Source organism: Nicotiana tabacum, chromosome 6, assembly GCF_000715075.1.
Source record: "Nicotiana tabacum cultivar K326 chromosome 6, ASM71507v2, whole genome shotgun sequence".
Lineage (NCBI taxonomy): Eukaryota > Viridiplantae > Streptophyta > Magnoliopsida > Solanales > Solanaceae > Nicotiana > Nicotiana tabacum.
The window spans coordinates 217,542,712-217,559,842 of NC_134085.1; the positions used below are offsets into that span (position 1 = coordinate 217,542,712).

The 17,131-nt window shown below is 35.5% G+C and overlaps 1 protein-coding gene across 1 annotated transcript; it reads left to right on the top strand.

The window, feature by feature from the left end:
• Positions 1 to 246: 246 nt before the first annotated feature.
• Positions 247 to 17,112, top strand: LOC107819020 (L-2-hydroxyglutarate dehydrogenase, mitochondrial-like). Its single transcript, XM_075256714.1, has 5 exons — positions 247 to 615; positions 1,840 to 2,121; positions 2,320 to 2,753; positions 16,217 to 16,376; positions 16,748 to 17,112. Exons 1-5 carry the CDS (start codon positions 328 to 330, stop codon positions 16,859 to 16,861), a joined length of 1,278 nt encoding a protein of 425 aa, XP_075112815.1. The 5' UTR covers positions 247 to 327; the 3' UTR covers positions 16,862 to 17,112.
• Positions 17,113 to 17,131: the final 19 nt, after the last annotated feature.

The following is a 17,131-nucleotide window of genomic DNA, read 5'->3' on the forward strand; positions in this document are numbered from 1 at the left end:
TTATATGTCTACGGTGAGTTTGCAAAACATGCTACTTAAATATCTCAAATACACTAAGCAAATCAAAATTGCTTTTCCATTTCTTTTAAACAAATAGCACCTTAAATATTTGGTTGAATTTTGACACATATTATATTTATCAAACAAACAATTTTTACAATACTATCTAAAATCAAAATTTTCTCTAATATTTTGTGGAGTTGAAATATATTGAGATAGCTTCATTTAAACAAAAACATACGGGCCTAAAATACACTTTTTTCACAAGAAAAGAGAACGGAAAAATTTATCATCTCAGATCCCCCGCGCAGCGCCATATAGAAGTCAATGTTGGGGACGATGAAACCCACAAACTCAATCGCAAAAGCAGTATCTCATAAACTCAAGAATATCAGCAGAACCCCATTATCCTCATCATCAATTCCAAAGGAGAAGGTGGATTGTTTGGTAATAGGGGCTGGTGTAGTGGGCATAGCAGTGGCTAAAGAACTTAGCGTAAAGCATGGTAGAGAAGTTTTGGTGGTTGATTCTGCCCCAACTTTTGGGACTGGTACTAGTTCTCGCAATAGTGAAGTTATTCATGCTGGCATTTATTACCCTCCTAATTCTCTCAAGGTTCTTCTCCCCATTAATTTTTTAACGCGAATTTTTTTTCTCTATGCATACCCCATTAAGCATTAACTTAAAGATTTGAATGATAAAGTCGATCAATCGAGTTTTTTGTTTTTCTTATACTGTAATCTTCTTTTTAAATACTCCCAATTAAGCATGAATTTGAAGTTTGAATTTTGATACTGCTAATCAGTCCACTTTGTTGTCTTCTTTTCTACTGTAACATTGTTTTGAGCATTCCCCTATTAAGCATGAACTAGTAGTTTGAATTTTGATACTGCTAATCAGTGAGTTTATCGTCTTTTTTCTAGAACTATCCACCATTAAGCATGAACTAGAAGGTTGAATTTTGATACTGCTAGTGAATTGGCTTTTTTTTTTTTTTTTTTTTTTTTTTACTTTAATCTTTTCTCTACACATTGCCAGTTAAGCTGAGAGTTCGAATTTTGATACTGCTAATTGATCCAGTTTCTCGTATTCTTGTTATGTAATCTTGTTTCTAAACATTCCCAATTAAGCATGGACTGGAAGTTTGGATTTGATTCTGCTAATCATTTATGTCTCTTCTCTTCTGCTGCAATCTTGTTTCTAAACATCATTCATTAAGCATGAAGAGAAGTTGAATTTTGATAAAGCTAATCAGTCAAATGAGTGTTCCTATTTATTTGGAAGAGGATAAGTTAGTGGCATCTGTTAAGCTTTGGTGGTAAAAGTTGAGTGTCCAACTAACTGGTTATGCATTGCTCCTCCTCTTTTACATCTACAACTGGGAATACAATTGGATGCAGCATGGAGAAACTAGTTCTCTTAACGTGATTATAGTTAATCTATCTGGTGTCTGAATTTCAATTTGAGTTCAAGCTTGATCTTATAGTTGATTATCATGACTGCAAATCGAGTGCTATATTTAGAGCTAACCCTGAAAATTATTTTGAATACTCGATGTACAATACTCATATTTGCACATATGCTGTATGGATATTAGATGCACAATACTATGCAAATTAGTGCTAGTTGGCTTGACAATAGTCATTCTTATCTTTTCTCAGTTCAATGCAAACTATTATCTTACTCGTGCTGATCTCTTGTCTTGAAAGCTGTAATGGAGTGAGCGCCATTATTGGAATGTGGAATGTAATAGTTCTGTAAATTTCATAACACTATCATATGCAGCTCTACTGTGTGGAGCTCCCACGCATGAGCTTTAACTTTCAAACTGCATCTCAGGCATTTTTCTGTGTTAGAGGGAAAGAATTGCTCAACAAGTATTGCAAAGATCATGAAGTTCCATACAAGCAGATAGGCAAGCTTATAGTTGCTAATGGTTTATCAGAGATTCCAAAGTTGAGTGCTCTCATGACTCGAGGAATTCAGAACGGGGTTGAGGGTCTGAGGATGATGGAGGGTTATGAAGCTATGACACTGGAGCCTGAATTGCAGTGTCTTAAAGCCTTATGGTCACCTTCCTCAGGAATAGTTGATAGCCATTCATTGATGCTATCATTGGTGGTATTGCTTCTCGCCATTCAGTCTCCAATTATGTTGTCATATTGTCTGCTAGCTAATCAACATTCGAAGAGCTAATCCTTTAGAACTTAGGAAGAGAAGTTTTCTCCTTACTTAGAAGAGATCGATTTACATTATTTGTTTACCTTTTAGAATCATTGATATGACATTGACAGGACTATGACCATACCGTGGGTTTAGGGCGAAGCTGAAAGTCACGGCACGACTTTCTCCTACAATACTGCGGTTATTGGTGGTCATATTGAAGGAAATCAAATTCAAATTCATGTTTCGGGGAGCAATGCTATTGCAAACTGGAATGGGAGGTCCGAATTGGACTCTGAACTAGTTCTTATTCCCAAGCTTGTAGTGAATTCTGCAGGCTTAAGCGCTCCAGCTATTGCAAAACGAATGAAGGGCCTACCTGACAGTATTATTCCTGCTTCTCACTATGCTCGTGGTTGCTACTTCACCTTGTCAAACACCAAATCCCCTTTCAAGCACTTGATTTATCCTATACCTGAGGTTGGTGGCCTTGGAGTGCATGTGACCTTGGATTTGAATGGCCAAGTGAAATTTGGTCCTGATGTTGAATGGATAGGAGGAATTGATGATATTCCGAGCTTCCTCAACATGTAAGTCCTCATTGAACCCACATAATAATAACTCATATAAGTTTTTAAGACAGTTTTATGTGGATAAATTTGACTATGATGGTTTCTAAACTAGCTTATTCTATTATCAGTTGTTATAACGAGGAAATATTTTACTTTGCACTTCCTAAATATAGAATGGTCAATATATGAAAATTTCTTACTTTAGGTTGTGTTAATATTGGCAATGAAGTTCCATGGTGTTGCTATATGTAACACTTAATATTATTTTGACGAGTTGTTAGTAAATATAGTATATAATTAAGTTTTGGGTTTCCAACCTTTTGTATTTATCTAAGAATATTTAGTAATCGGGGAACCATTTTATTTCATATCTGTCCATAAACTCCCTATTCTTCTACTCTTCAGAAACAAAGAAGAATAACTATCTACCTCTCTCTCTTTCTATCTCTATCTTTCTATCTCTATCTCTCTATCTCTATCTCTCTCTCCTCCGTAGGAACAAGAAGCTGAAGTTTCATCAAAAAAAAAAAAAACCATGGATTTCTACTAAATCAACTCACAAAATTCGTTTTTGGTGAAGATCAAGTTGCTCCTCTTGGTAAGTTTCTAAACTCGTTTTTATACTAGACAACTACTAGTATTTTTTACATATCTTTTTGTACAGAGCTCCGATTTAAGTGATCCAGGACTTTCTGGAAAGGTATTTCATAAATCTATAATTTTTATGAAGGAACCAAAATCTAGTTTTGTTGGTATTTACCTGAAAAAGGATCAGAAAGTACAGGGCAGGTGCTGTCCAGATTTCCAGTTTTAGAAATACTCCATGTACTGCTGTTAGTAATTTTAGCATAACTTTTTGTTCAAAATTGATATGGAGGTGATTCAAGATGTTCTGAAACGGTAAGACATAGGTCTACAACTTTTGTGAAGACCAGAAAGTCTAGTTTGTCCGTGTAGATCTTCAAAACTGAGTCACAACTCGGAACAGTGATACTGTCCAGAATTTCTGTTTCAAACGTTTTTGGGTAATTTTCACCAATATCATGTTTAGTTGACTTGTTAAATCACTGAACTTATTTAGATATTTGATTATGTATTTAAGGTATATAAACCCTTGAAAAACATCAAAGGGGAAGTGTTTGAGGAAGTGGACAGATTTGGTTTGTTTACGGCGTAGACGATTCGAACGTCCCCAAGTTGTGATTGAACTGTTTTGTGGTAAAACACCAAGGTTTGTGTATAAACTTGTACTCTTTTTGCTTGCTGGAAATATGTTGAAATAACCTGATATTTTATTTTTCTTGTCTTCGAATTATATTGTTATATTCGTATTATATCAAGTCTTGTAAGAAATTTGCTAAATCGCCCATTCGTACGGATTGTTTGATCATTTTGCATTCTTGTTGGGACTTTGTCCTTCTTGTGGCAGTGACTTGGTCACTCACTTGGCATGCCTCTTGATTTGGATCTTTTGCCATCTTGACTTTGGATTTGTAGTTCGTCTTGAATTATGGAACTTGTCCGTGTTAAGTACGAACTAGGAAGCCATTTTTAATATGGTTCTTGATTCTCTTGTCTATTGGGTTTTGACCCTACTTGATTTGGGGCTTCGGTCCATCTTGATATATGATTATGCTTAGTGTGATGGCGTGACGTACATATTGGGCGAAAAATGGATATTTGGTATACTCTCTTAAATTGATAGTATACACTTTCTAGACTCTTGAACATTGTTATTGATATTTGGAAACGCTTCAAAGTTTGACATTGATATATTTGTTCACTTGTTTTAAATTATGTTAAATTGAGCTAACTATGACTGAAAAGGGGAAATTGGAGAATTTAATGACTCCAAGCCTAAAGTTTATACACCACTAAGCTTTATGCTTAGCGATAGTTGTTTTCTATCGTAGGAAATGTTCGGGATGAAATCTGAAGATGGCCAGGGTGAAGTATTTGATAATACCTTCTTCAAATCTTCTGCATTTGTCTCTTTCACCATCAATAATACCTTTAGCATAGCGAGAAAGCCTGAGAAAGTTTTGTTGATGCTCTGCAATAGACATACTCCCTTGTCTTAAATTCAGAAACTCTTTTCTTTTTAGCATCACAATAGACAGGGGGAACATATTTTGCACGAAATGATTTCACAAAGTCATCCCAAGTCAGCACCGGAGGTTTCGCTTTTGCATTTGGCACACTTACCCACCAATCATAGACATCTTTTTGTAAAAGAGAGATAGCATACTTAAATTTGGAAGCATTAGTACACTCCAGTTGTTCAAAGACCCTCTCCATGCGCTCGAGCCATTGTTCAACTACCGTGGGATCTGTAGTGCCTTCAAATTCAACTCCGCCCATTTTTCTCATCTTCTCAAAATTCATTTCACTAGGTTCTGACATTGTCCCAGCTAAGTGACGAAAGAATTCAGCCATATGCTGGAATGAGGGAGTCATAAATGGAGTATTATGACTCATTGCTCTTGGATTACTGCTCATTTCATTTCCACTAACACGAGGATGATTTAGGTCAGGCAAGAGTTCCTCATTTCCTCCCTGAAGGTGAGGCATGGCATTATACTGGGCCTAACTTTCATCAACGGATTCAACAGCTCTATTAGAAGAAGAGGTCATATTAAAAATCCTATAAAAGATAAGATCACACTGCATTAGGGACATGTACATGATGCATATGCATACAAAATACAATAAATTAAATTAAACAAGTATGCAAAAATTTATAAACTCCAAGTCATTTTAAAGAAAGGAAACAACAAATACTAGGTACTATCACAACAAAACAAATCCTAGAATCATAAACTATGGCTCTGATACCAAAACTTGTAGCAACCCCTTTGGGGGGGTACTTCTTAGGAAAACAAATCTAATTTCCTACTTACAAAATATTAAAAGAGATATTAATAAAAATATTTAGAATAATTTTAGTAGCGGAAGTAGGCCTATGCGAAAAGGTTCAAAGTGCAATATATATATATATTTTGAAAATACACCATAATTTTATTTTAAATGAAATACAATATCAAAATATTAACATATGGTGATATAACCCTTCTGGATTAATCAACAGATTAACGCAACTTCCTAACAGACTTATACAATCATTCAAAATCACTACAAGTTTATATTGTACATAAATTTCAAACTATCGGGTATATATAAAAACAAAGGAAACTATTTTTCTCCTTTTCTACATATTTACAAAATAAAGTGTAAATTCAACATATTACAAGACTTGAGTTATTAAAACACCCTAATACAATAAAATAGGTTACAAATTCAAGCTATAAGATTTTGGTCTTTAAAATCCAACAAGCCTCCAAATAACATAAGTGTGACATATATATATGTATATATCCTGTATATCCTGTATATCCTGTATATCCTATATATCATGCATATCATGTACATGTCCCAAAACTATGCAAACCAAGGTGCATATGCAAATGTGATCTCCATAAATTCTCCCAAAGAGACTACTTCACCCTGGCCATCTTCAGATTTCATCCCGAACATTTCCTACGATAGAAAACAACTATCGCTAAGCATAAAGCTTAGTGGTGTATAAACTTTAGGCTTGAAGTCATTAAATTCTCCAATTTACCCTTTTCAGTCATAGTTAGCTCAATTTAACATAATTTAAAACAAGTGAACAAATATATCAATGTCAAACTTTGAAGTGTTTCCAAATATCAATAACAATGTTCAAGAGTCTAGAAAGTGTATACTATCAATTTAAGAGAGTATACCAAATATCCATTTTTCGCCCAATATGTACGTCACGCCATCACACTAAGCATAATCAGATATCAAGATGGACCGAAGCCCCAAATCAAGTAGGGTCAAAACCCAATAGACAAGAGAATCAAGAACCATATTAAAAATGGCTTCCTAGTTCGTACTTAACACGGACAAGTTCCATAATTCAAGACGAATTACAAATCCAAAGTCAAGATGACAAAAGATCCAAATCAAGAGGCATGCCAAGTGAGTGACCAAGTCACTGCCACAAGAAGGACAAAGTCCCAACAAGAATGCAAAATGATCAAACAATCCGTACGAATGGGCGATTTAGCAAATTTCTTACAAGACTTGATATAATACGAATATAACAATATAATTCGAAGACAAGAAAAATAAAATATCAGGTTATTTCAACATATTTCCAGCAAGCAAAAAGAGTACAAGTTTATACACAAACCTTGGTGTTTTACCACAAAACAGTTCAATCACAACTTGGGGACGTTCGAATCGTCTACGCCGTAAACAAACCAAATCTGTCCACTTCCTCAAACACTTCCCCTTTGATTTTTTTCAAGGGTTTATATACCTTAAATACATAATCAAATATCTAAATAAGTTCAGTGATTTAACAAGTCAACTAAACATGATATTGGTGAAAATTACCCAAAAACGTTTGAAACAGAAATTCTGGACAGTATCACTGTTCCGAGTTGTGACTCAGTTTTGAAGATCTACACGGACAAACTAGACTTTCTGGTCTTCACAAAAGTTGTAGACCTATGTCTTACCGTTTCAGAACATCTTGAATCACCTCCATATCAATTTTGAACAAAAAGTTATGCTAAAATTACTAACAGCAGTACATGGAGTATTTCTAAAACTGGAAATCTGGACAGCACCTGCCCTGTACTTTCTGATCCTTTTTCAGGTAAATACCAACAAAACTAGATTTTGGTTCCTTCATAAAAATTATAGATTTATGAAATACCTTTCCAGAAAGTCCTGGATCACTTAAATCGGAGCTCTGTACAAAAAGATATGTAGAAAATACTAGTAGGTGTCTAGTATAAAAACGAGTTTAGAAACTTACCAAGAGGAGCAACTTGATCTTCACCAAAAACGAATTTTGTGCGTTGATTTATTAGAAATCCATGTTTTTTTTTTTGATGAAACTTCAGCTTCTTGTTCTTACGGAGGAGAGAGAGATAGAGATAGAGATAGAGAGATAGAGATAGAAAGAGAGAGAGGTAGAGAGTTATTCTTCTTTGTTTCTGAAGAGTAGAAGAATAGGGAGTTTATGGACAGATATGAAATAAAATGGTTTCCCGACTACTAAATATTCTTAGATAAATACAAAAGGTTGGAAACCCAAAACTTAATTATATACTATATTTACTAACAACTCGTCAAAATAATATTAAGTGTTACATATAGCAACACCATGGAACTTCATTGTCAATATTAACACAACCTAAAGTAAGAAATTTTCATATATTGACCATTCTATATTTACGAAGTGCAAAGTAAAATATTTCTTCGTTATAAAAAATAATGCTCAATCAAGAATGCAAATATTGTAAAATTTTTTGGGGTGTTACAACTCTCTCTCCCTTAAAAAAAATTTCGTCTCGAAATTTACCTTGTACTTGTCCTGAAACAAATGTGGATATTAAACTCGCATATCTTCTTCTCGCTCCCAGGTAGCTTCTTCGCCTGAATGATTTCTCCAAAGAACCTTCACTAATGGGATTCTCTTATTTCTAAGCTCTTTTATCTCATGCGCTAAGATTTGGATTGGTTCTTCTTCATATGTCAAATCATGATTAACCTCAATAGACTCAATAGGAAGAACATGAGATGGATCTGAGCGGTATTTTCGAAGCATAGAAACATAAAAGACGTTGTGGATCTTACCTAATTCAGGTGGCAAAGCTAGCTTATATGCAACCGGACCAATTCTTTCAAGTATTTCATAAGGTCCAATGAATCGAGGACTAAGTTTACCTTTTTGGCCAAATCTCATAATCTTCTTCCATGGATAAACCTTTAAAAATACCTTATCGCCCACCTGATGCTCAATTTCACGCCTTTTAAGATCAGCATAGGACTTTTGTCTGTCTGAAGAAATTTTCAAACGATCCTTGATGATTTTTACCTTATCTTCAGTTTGTTGCACAATCTCAGGACCCACAAATTTTCTTTCACCAACCTCATTCCAACAAAGAGGTGTTCTACATTTTCTCCCATATAAAGCTTCATAAGGAGGCATGCCTATACTTGATTGGTAGCTATTATTGTAAGCAAATTCTATTAGGGCTAAGTGTTTGTCCCAACTACCCTTAAACTCGATAATGCAGGCTCGAAGCATATCCTCCAAGATTTGTATTACCCTTTCAGACTGGCCGTCCGTTTGTGGATGGAAAGCGGTACTAAAATTCAACCTGGAACCCAAAGCTTCTTGCAAGCTAGACCAAAATCTAGATGTAAACCTCGGATCTCTATCAGACACAATAGAAACAGGGATTCCATGCAGCTTCACAATCTCATTAATGTACAATTCTGCTAAACGTTCAAGTGAGTAGTCCATTCTGATTGCCAAGAAATGAGCACTCTTAGTTAGTCTATCTACAATGACCCAAATTGCATCATGATTTCTTTGAGTGCGTGGAAGTCCAGAAACAAAGTCCATCGTTATTCTTTCCCATTTCCATTCAGGTATTGACAAAGGTTGCAGTAGACCAGCTGGGACTTGATGTTCGGCTTTTATTTGTTGACATACCAAGAATTTAGAAATGAACTCTGCAATGTCTTTCTTCATACCACTCCACCAATAGTGCTCCTTAATTGTCCGATACATTTTAGTACCTCCAGGATGCATTGCATAAGGTGAACTATGTGCTTCGATTAAGATCTGCTTTCTCAATTCATCATCATTAGGAACACACAACCTATTTTTATAAAATAAGGTACCATCTTTCCTTAATGAAAAATTTGATTCTCTTCCATTTTGGACTTCTTCAACCCGTTTCACAAGCTTCTCATCTAACTTTTGTGCTTCTTGGACTTGCTCAAGTAAGACTGGCTTGACTTGCAAATTAGCAATGATAGAACCATTAGAATTAAATGAAAGGCAAACATTCATGGCTCTTAATTCAAGAAGCAAAGGCAATGTACTTAGAGTTAAACTTGCAAGGGAATTACGACTCAACGCATCTGCAACCACATTGGCTTTACCAGGATGATAATCAATCGTGCAATCATAATCTTTGATGAGTTCAAGCCATCTACGTTGTCGCAAGTTTAACTCTTTTTGTGTACCCAAGTACTTCAAACTCTTGTGATCAGTAAATATGTGACACTTCTCTCCGTATAAGTAATGCCTCCAAATTTTTAAGGCAAAAACAATGGCAGCAAGTTCAAGATCGTGAGTGGGACAATTCAACTCATGTGATTTCAACTTTCGAGAGGCATAAGCAATTACGTTCCCTTCTTGCATCAAAACACAACCCAAGCCACGATGAGATGCATCACTGTATACCACATAATCTTTTCCTTCAGCTGGCAAAGAAAGTATTAGCTCTCTTGACACTTGTTATCCCATACAAATTTGGCGTCTTTCCCCAAAAGTTTGGTCAAGGGAGAAGCTATAATAGAGAAGCCCTTCACAAACCTTCTGTAGTATCCTGCTAATCCCAAGAAACTTCTTATCTCAGTTGGAGTTTTAGGGAGTTTCCAATCAACAATAGCTTGAATTTTACTAGGATCAACCTTCACACCTTCAGATGATACAATGTGCCCTAAAAAAGCCACTTCATTCAGCCAGAATTCACATTTGGAAATCTTCGCGTAGAGTTGTCTCTCTTTCAGAATTTGCATGACAATTCGGATATGCTTATCATGATCTTCTCTATTCTTGGAATAGACTAAAATGTCATCAATAAACACCACCACAAATTGATCGAGATAAGGCTTGAATACACGGTTCATTAGATCCATAAATGCAGCAGGAGCATTTGTCAAACCAAATGGCATTACCAAAAATTCATAATGGCCATACCTGGTCCTAAAAGCAGTTTTAGGAACATCTTGCTCCCTCACACGCAACTGATAATATCCAGACCTCAAGTCAATTTTTGAGAATAAGCTGGCACCCTTCAGTTGGTCAAACAAGTCATCGATTCTAGGCAGTGGGTATTTGTTCTTGATTGTTACCTTGTTCAGCTGTCGGTAATCAATACAAAGCCTAAGAGTGCCATCTTTCTTTTTCACAAATAAAACAGGAGCTCCCCAAGGTGAAATACTGGGACGGATGAAACCTTTCTCAAGAAGTTCTTGCAATTGAGCCTTCAACTCTTTTAATTCAGCTGGAGCCATTCTATAAGGAGCGATAGAAATAGGAGTAGTTCCAGGGACAAGATCTATAGGAAATTCAATCTCCCTTTCTGGAGGCAACCCAGGAAGATCATCAGGAAATACATCAGGAAAGTCGCACACAGTTGGTATGTCCTTAAGACTTGGACTCCCCAATCGTGTATCGACTATATGAGCAAGATAGGCATCACAACCTTGACAAATCATCTTCCTTGCCAAGACCGCAGAAATAATATTAAATGTCAATGATCTTTTTCCTTGAACTACTATGTGTGAATGTGCAGGAGTTCTAAATGTCACTTGCTTCAACCTACAATCAACCAATGCATGGTGCCTATAGAGCCAATCCATGCCAACAATAACATCATAGTCTCGGAAGGGCATTTCAAGCAAGTCGACAGGGAATACCAGATTTTGAATCATGAATGGACAATCTCGGTAAATCCTGTTAACAACGGCCTGATGACCTAATGGACTCGTGACCAGCACATCAAAGTCAAGTCTCACAGATTTAACAGTATCGGGAAATGCAAGTGATGAGCAAACATAAGAGTGCGAAGATCCAGGATCAAATAGTGTAACAATAGATATGCCAAATAAGTGAAATTTACCAGCAACCACGTCTGGGCCATCCTAGTCATTCTTCTGTCTCATAGCATAAACTCGTGCAGTAGCTCTTGACCCACCAGCCTGATTAGCTCCACTCGAACCCGCTGCTTGCATATTTCGAGGTCTAGCACTGCTATTAGCTTGAGAATGAGTAGTGACAGGCTTTTGAACTGATCCCTCTGTATGGGTATAAGAAAGAGGATTAGGATTAGGACAATCCTTCACTTTATGATCCATACTTCCACAATTAAAACAAGCACCAGAAGCTCGTCTACATGCACCATAATGATTCTTCCCGCACTGTGCACAAGTAAGTGTATGAGTTTTGCCTTGGCCATAACTTGGAGTACTGGCAGTAGAAAAATTTGACTTATTCTGCTTATGATGTAATGATTTATGTGTACTCTCGGTCTTGGAATAGTCAAACTTTCCCTTTTTGGATGGACCGCCATATTCTGAATTACCCTTCCTAAACTTGTTTTCTCTCCTACTAGCTTCTTCCTTGTCAATTCTTTCCCAAGTAAGTGCAGCTGAAATCAGCTTGGAAAAATCATCAAGTTGTAAGATTGCCACTGATTTTCGAATGTAACCATTCAAACCTTCTTCAAATCTTCTGCACTTGTCTCTTTCACCATCAATAATACCTTTAGCATAGCGAGAAAGCCTGAGAAAGTTTTGTTGATACTCTGCAATAGACATACTCCCTTGTCTTAAATTCAGAAACTCTTTCTTTTTAGCATCACAATAGACAGGGGGAACATATTTTGCACGAAATGATTTCACAAAGTCATCCCAAGTCAACACCGGAGGTTTCGCTTTTGCATTTGGCACAATTACCCACCAATCATAGGCATCTTTTTGTAAAAGAGAGATAGCATACTTAAATTTGGCAGCATTAGTACACTCCAGTTGTTCAAAGACCCTCTCCATGCGCTCGAGCCATTGTTCAACTACCGTGGGATCTGTAGTGCCTTCAAATTCAACTCCGCCCATTTTTCTCATCTTCTCAAAATTCATTTCACTAGGTTCTGACATTGTCCCAGCTAAGTGACGAAAGAATTCAGCCATCTGCTGGAATGGGGGAGTCATAAATGGAGTATTATGACTCATTGCTCTTGGATTACTGCCCATTTCATTTCCACTAACACGAGGATGATTTAGGTCAGGCAAGGGTTCCTCATTTCCTCCCTGAAGGTGAGGCATGGCATTATACTGGGCCTGACTTTCATCAACGGATTCAACAGCTCTATTCGAAGAAGAGGCCATATTAAAAATCCTATAAAAGATAAGATCACACTGCATTAGGGACATGTACATGATGCATATGCATACAAAATACAATAAATTAAATTAAACAAGTATGCAAAAATTTATAAACTCCAAGTCATTTTAAAGAAAGGAAATAACAACAAATACTAGGTACTATCACAACAAAACAAATCCTAGAATCATAAACCGTGGCTCTGATACCAAAACTTGTAGCAACCCCTTTGGGAGGGTACTTCTTAGGAAAACAAATCTAATTTCCTACTTACAAAATATTAAAAGAGATATTAATAAAAATATTTAGAATAATTTTAGTAGCGGAAGTAGGCCTATGCGAAAAGGTTCAAAGTGCAATATATATATATATATTTTTTTGAAAATACACCATAATTTTATTTTAAATGAAATACAATGTCAAAATATTAACATATGGTGATATAACCCTTCTGGATTAAAGCAACTTCCTAACAAACTTATACAATCATTCAAAATTACTACAAGTTTATATTGTACATAAATTTCAAACTATCAGGTATATATAAAAAACAAAGGAAACTAGTTTTCTCCTTTTCTACATATTTACAAAACAAAGTGTAAATTTAGCATATTACAAGATTTGAGTTATTAAAATACCCTAATACATAAAATAGGTTACAAATTCAAGCTACAAGATTTTGGTCTTTAAAATCCAACAAGCCTCCAAATAACATAAGTGTGACATATATATATGTATATATCCTGTATATCCTGTATATCCTGTATATCCTATATATCATGCATATCATGTACATGTCCCAAAACTATGCAAACCAAGGTGCATATGCAAATGTGATCTCCATAAATTCTCCCAAAGAGACTACTTCACCCTGGCCATCTTCAGATTTCATCCCGAACATTTCCTACGATAGAAAACAACTATCGCTAAGCATAAAGCTTAGTGGTGTATAAACTTTAGGCTTGGAGTCATTAAATTCTCCAATTTCCCCTTTTCAGTCATAGGTAGCTCAATTTAACATAATTTAAAACAAGTGAACAAACATATCAAAATCAAACTTTGAAGTGTTTCCAAATATCAATAACAATGTTCAAGAGTCTAGAAAGTGTATACTATCAATTTAAGAGAGTATACCAAATATCCATTTTTCGCTCAATATGTACGTCATGCCATCACACTAAGCATAATCAGATATCAAGATGGACCGAAGCCCCAAATCAAGTAGGGTCAAAACCCAATAGACAAGAGAATCAAGAACCATATTAAAAATGGCTTCCTAGTTCGTACTTAACACGGACAAGTTCCATAATTCAAGACGAACTACAAATCCAAAGTCAAGATGACAAAAAATCCAAATCAAGAGGCATGCCAAGTGAGTGACCAAGTCACTGCCACAAGAAGGACAAAGTCCCAACAAGAATGCAAAATGATCAAACAATCCGTACGAATGAGCGATTTAGCAAATTTCTTACAAGACTTGATATAATACGAATATAACAATATAATTCGAAGACAAAAAAAATAAAATATCAGGTTATTTCAACATATTTCCAGCAAGCAAAAAGAGTACAAGTTTATACACAAACCTTGGTGTTTTACCACAAAACAGTTCAATCATAACTTGGGGGCGTTCGAATCGTCTACGCCGTAAACAAACCAAATCTGTCCACTTCCTCAAACACTTCCCCTTTGATTTTTTTCAAGGGTTTATATACCTTAAATACATAATCAAATACCTAAATAAGTTCAGTGATTTAACAAGTCAACCAAACATGATATTGGTGAAAATTACCCAAAAACGTTTGAAACAGAAATTCTGGACAATATCACTGTTCCGAGTTGTGACTCAGTTTTGAAGATCTACACAGACAAACTAGACTTTCTGGTCTTCACAAAAGTTGTAGATCTATGTCTTACCGTTTCAGAACATCTTGAATCACCTCCATATCAATTTTGAACAAAAAGTTATGCTAAAATTACTAACATCAGTACATGGAGTATTTCTAAAACTGGAAATCTGGACAGCACCTGCCCTGTACTTTCTGATCCTTTTTCAGGTAAATACCAACAAAACTAGATTTTGGTTCCTTCATAAAAATTATATATTTATGAAATACCTTTCCAGAAAGTTCTGGATCACTTAAATCGGAGCTCTGTACAAAAAGATATGTAGAAAATACTAGTAGGTGTCTAGTATAAAAACGAGTTTAGAAACTTACCAAGATGAGCAACTTGATCTTCACCGAAAAGGAATTTTGTGCGTTGATTTAGTAGAAATCCATGTTTTTTTTTTATGAAACTTCAGCTTCTTGTTCCTACGGAGGAGAGAAAGAGATAGAGATAGAAAGATAGAGATAGAAAGAGAGAGGTAGATAGTTATTCTTCTTTGTTTCTGAAGAGTAGAAGAATAGAGAGTTTATGGACAAATATGAAATAAAATGGTTCCCCGACTACTAAATATTCTTAGATAAATACAAAAGGTTAGAAACCCAAAACTTAATTATATACTATATTTACTAACAACTCGTCAAAATAATATTAAGTGTTACATATAGCAACACCATGGAACTTCATTGCCAATATTAACACAACCTAAAGTAAGAAATTTTCATATATTGACCATTCTATATTTAGGAAGTGCAAAGTAAAATATTTCCTCGTTATAAAAAAAATGCTCAATCAAGAATGCAAATATTGTAAATTTTTTTGGGGTGTTACACTTTGCACCTTTCTATGTTTAGATCCTTAAAAGTTCTCTATTTTCCCATGAATACCCAAATTTATTGTTCATGTTCAGACGAGTCACGAGTCTCAGAAGTAACCTGAATGCTGAACTAGTTTTAGTTTTAGCTCTGATAGTTCAAATTTATTTAGATTGCATCAAGATTTGTCTCAGAGATTGTATTTTTCAGTTAGGAGACTTGGGCGTTTAACATTTTAGAAGTTTTCAAGCTTCTTCAAAATGTTCCTTGATAACTTTATTCAGCAAGCATTCGGACATGATTCAGGAGGCAAGAGTTGTAATTAACTGTAGGAAGTTCTGTTATGTCTTTGTTATTTTCTCTGGATGGTGGTCTTCAAGCTATAGAATTGACAATTCATCTTTGTTTGTGCTGCCTGATGCTCAAAATTTTGCGGACTCCTTGTATTGTGAGATGCAACAAGGTCTTGAAAACAAAAGGTACCAACATTAAGTCAAAAGCTAACCGTTTCAAGAACTTGTAATTGTCTATGCGCAGCAATGATGAATTCGCGGACAGATAATTTTATCTGAAGCTAAGATGAATGTTTGGACAGATAACGTAAATATTTTAGTTCAGACTTCACCTTTTGAGTATTTCAACCAGTTACGTTCTTTACGCTTAATAAGGAAATAGGATTGCAGAACTGTCAAAATATCTGTTTAGTGCTGGAAATGGTTAGTCTTCTTGCATTGGAAGACAATTCTCCTTTATGATATATGCTTATGATATTCTAGGTTTGATTATTCTGTGCGTGAAGACCGTGCAAAGCAATTCTACCCAGAGATAAGAAAATACTACCCTGGTCTGAAGGATGGATCTTTGGAGCCAGGTTATGTAGGCATCAGACCAAAGCTTTCTGGTCCAGAAGAGGGGCCTACAGATTTTGTAGTTCAGGTAATATCGTACTTATTCTGGGATTTTAACCCAAATGCTCCCTGAAGTTTAGGAGCAGATATGTTTTCATCCCTATTATATTACTTTGATCACATATAGTTCTTTAAATTTGACAAAATTAAGCACATCTGGTCCAACTGATGAAATTTTAACGAATCCCTACAAATTTAATGGCATGCGTTTTTTCTGCATAACCAAGTTATTGAAAATACCCTGATTGGGTCTTCTTCCCATGCTTATCAGACAAGAATTCTCGGAACACCTGATGCAGTGACATTTTGGTTACCTTTCATGTTTCATCTTTTTTTGTTAGATTTCAATTTTAGTTCCATCTGCTAACTTTGACAGTCTCTAAAACACACATTTTACAGGGAGAGGACATTCATGGTATATCTGGTTTAGTTAACTTGTTTGGGATTGAATCACCAGGCCTAACTTCCAGTATGGCTATTGCGGAGAATGTTGCAGCTAAATTACTGAAATAATATGAGATTCCTGTTCTCACACTGAATTGGTATTTGAACATCCTGAAGTTTCAGGTTTGAATTGAAGAACTCTATGGTCATAGAAATGTTTTATCATTGTACGTTGCTAGTGACTTGAGGAACAAAGAGAATACATTAGTGTCTTTAGCTTGTCGGGCCGCGACACTGTATCATCTTATCAAGTTTCTTGACTTCTGTAGGAAAATCATGATCAATATTTCTATTGCAAACTTCATTATCAGCTAAACAAATCGCTTCGCTTTGTGTGTG

Excerpts from the sequence above, each read along its gene's own strand:
- LOC107819020 (XM_075256714.1), top strand. The coding sequence starts at position 328 with ATGTTGGGGACGATGAAACCCACAAACTCAATCGCAAAAGCAGTATCT. Across the intron at positions 2,122-2,319 it reads CATTGATGCTATCATTGGTG|GGCGAAGCTGAAAGTCACGG; the intron begins GTATTGCTTCTC and ends CCGTGGGTTTAG. Across the intron at positions 2,754-16,216 it reads ATTCCGAGCTTCCTCAACAT|GTTTGATTATTCTGTGCGTG; the intron begins GTAAGTCCTCAT and ends ATGATATTCTAG.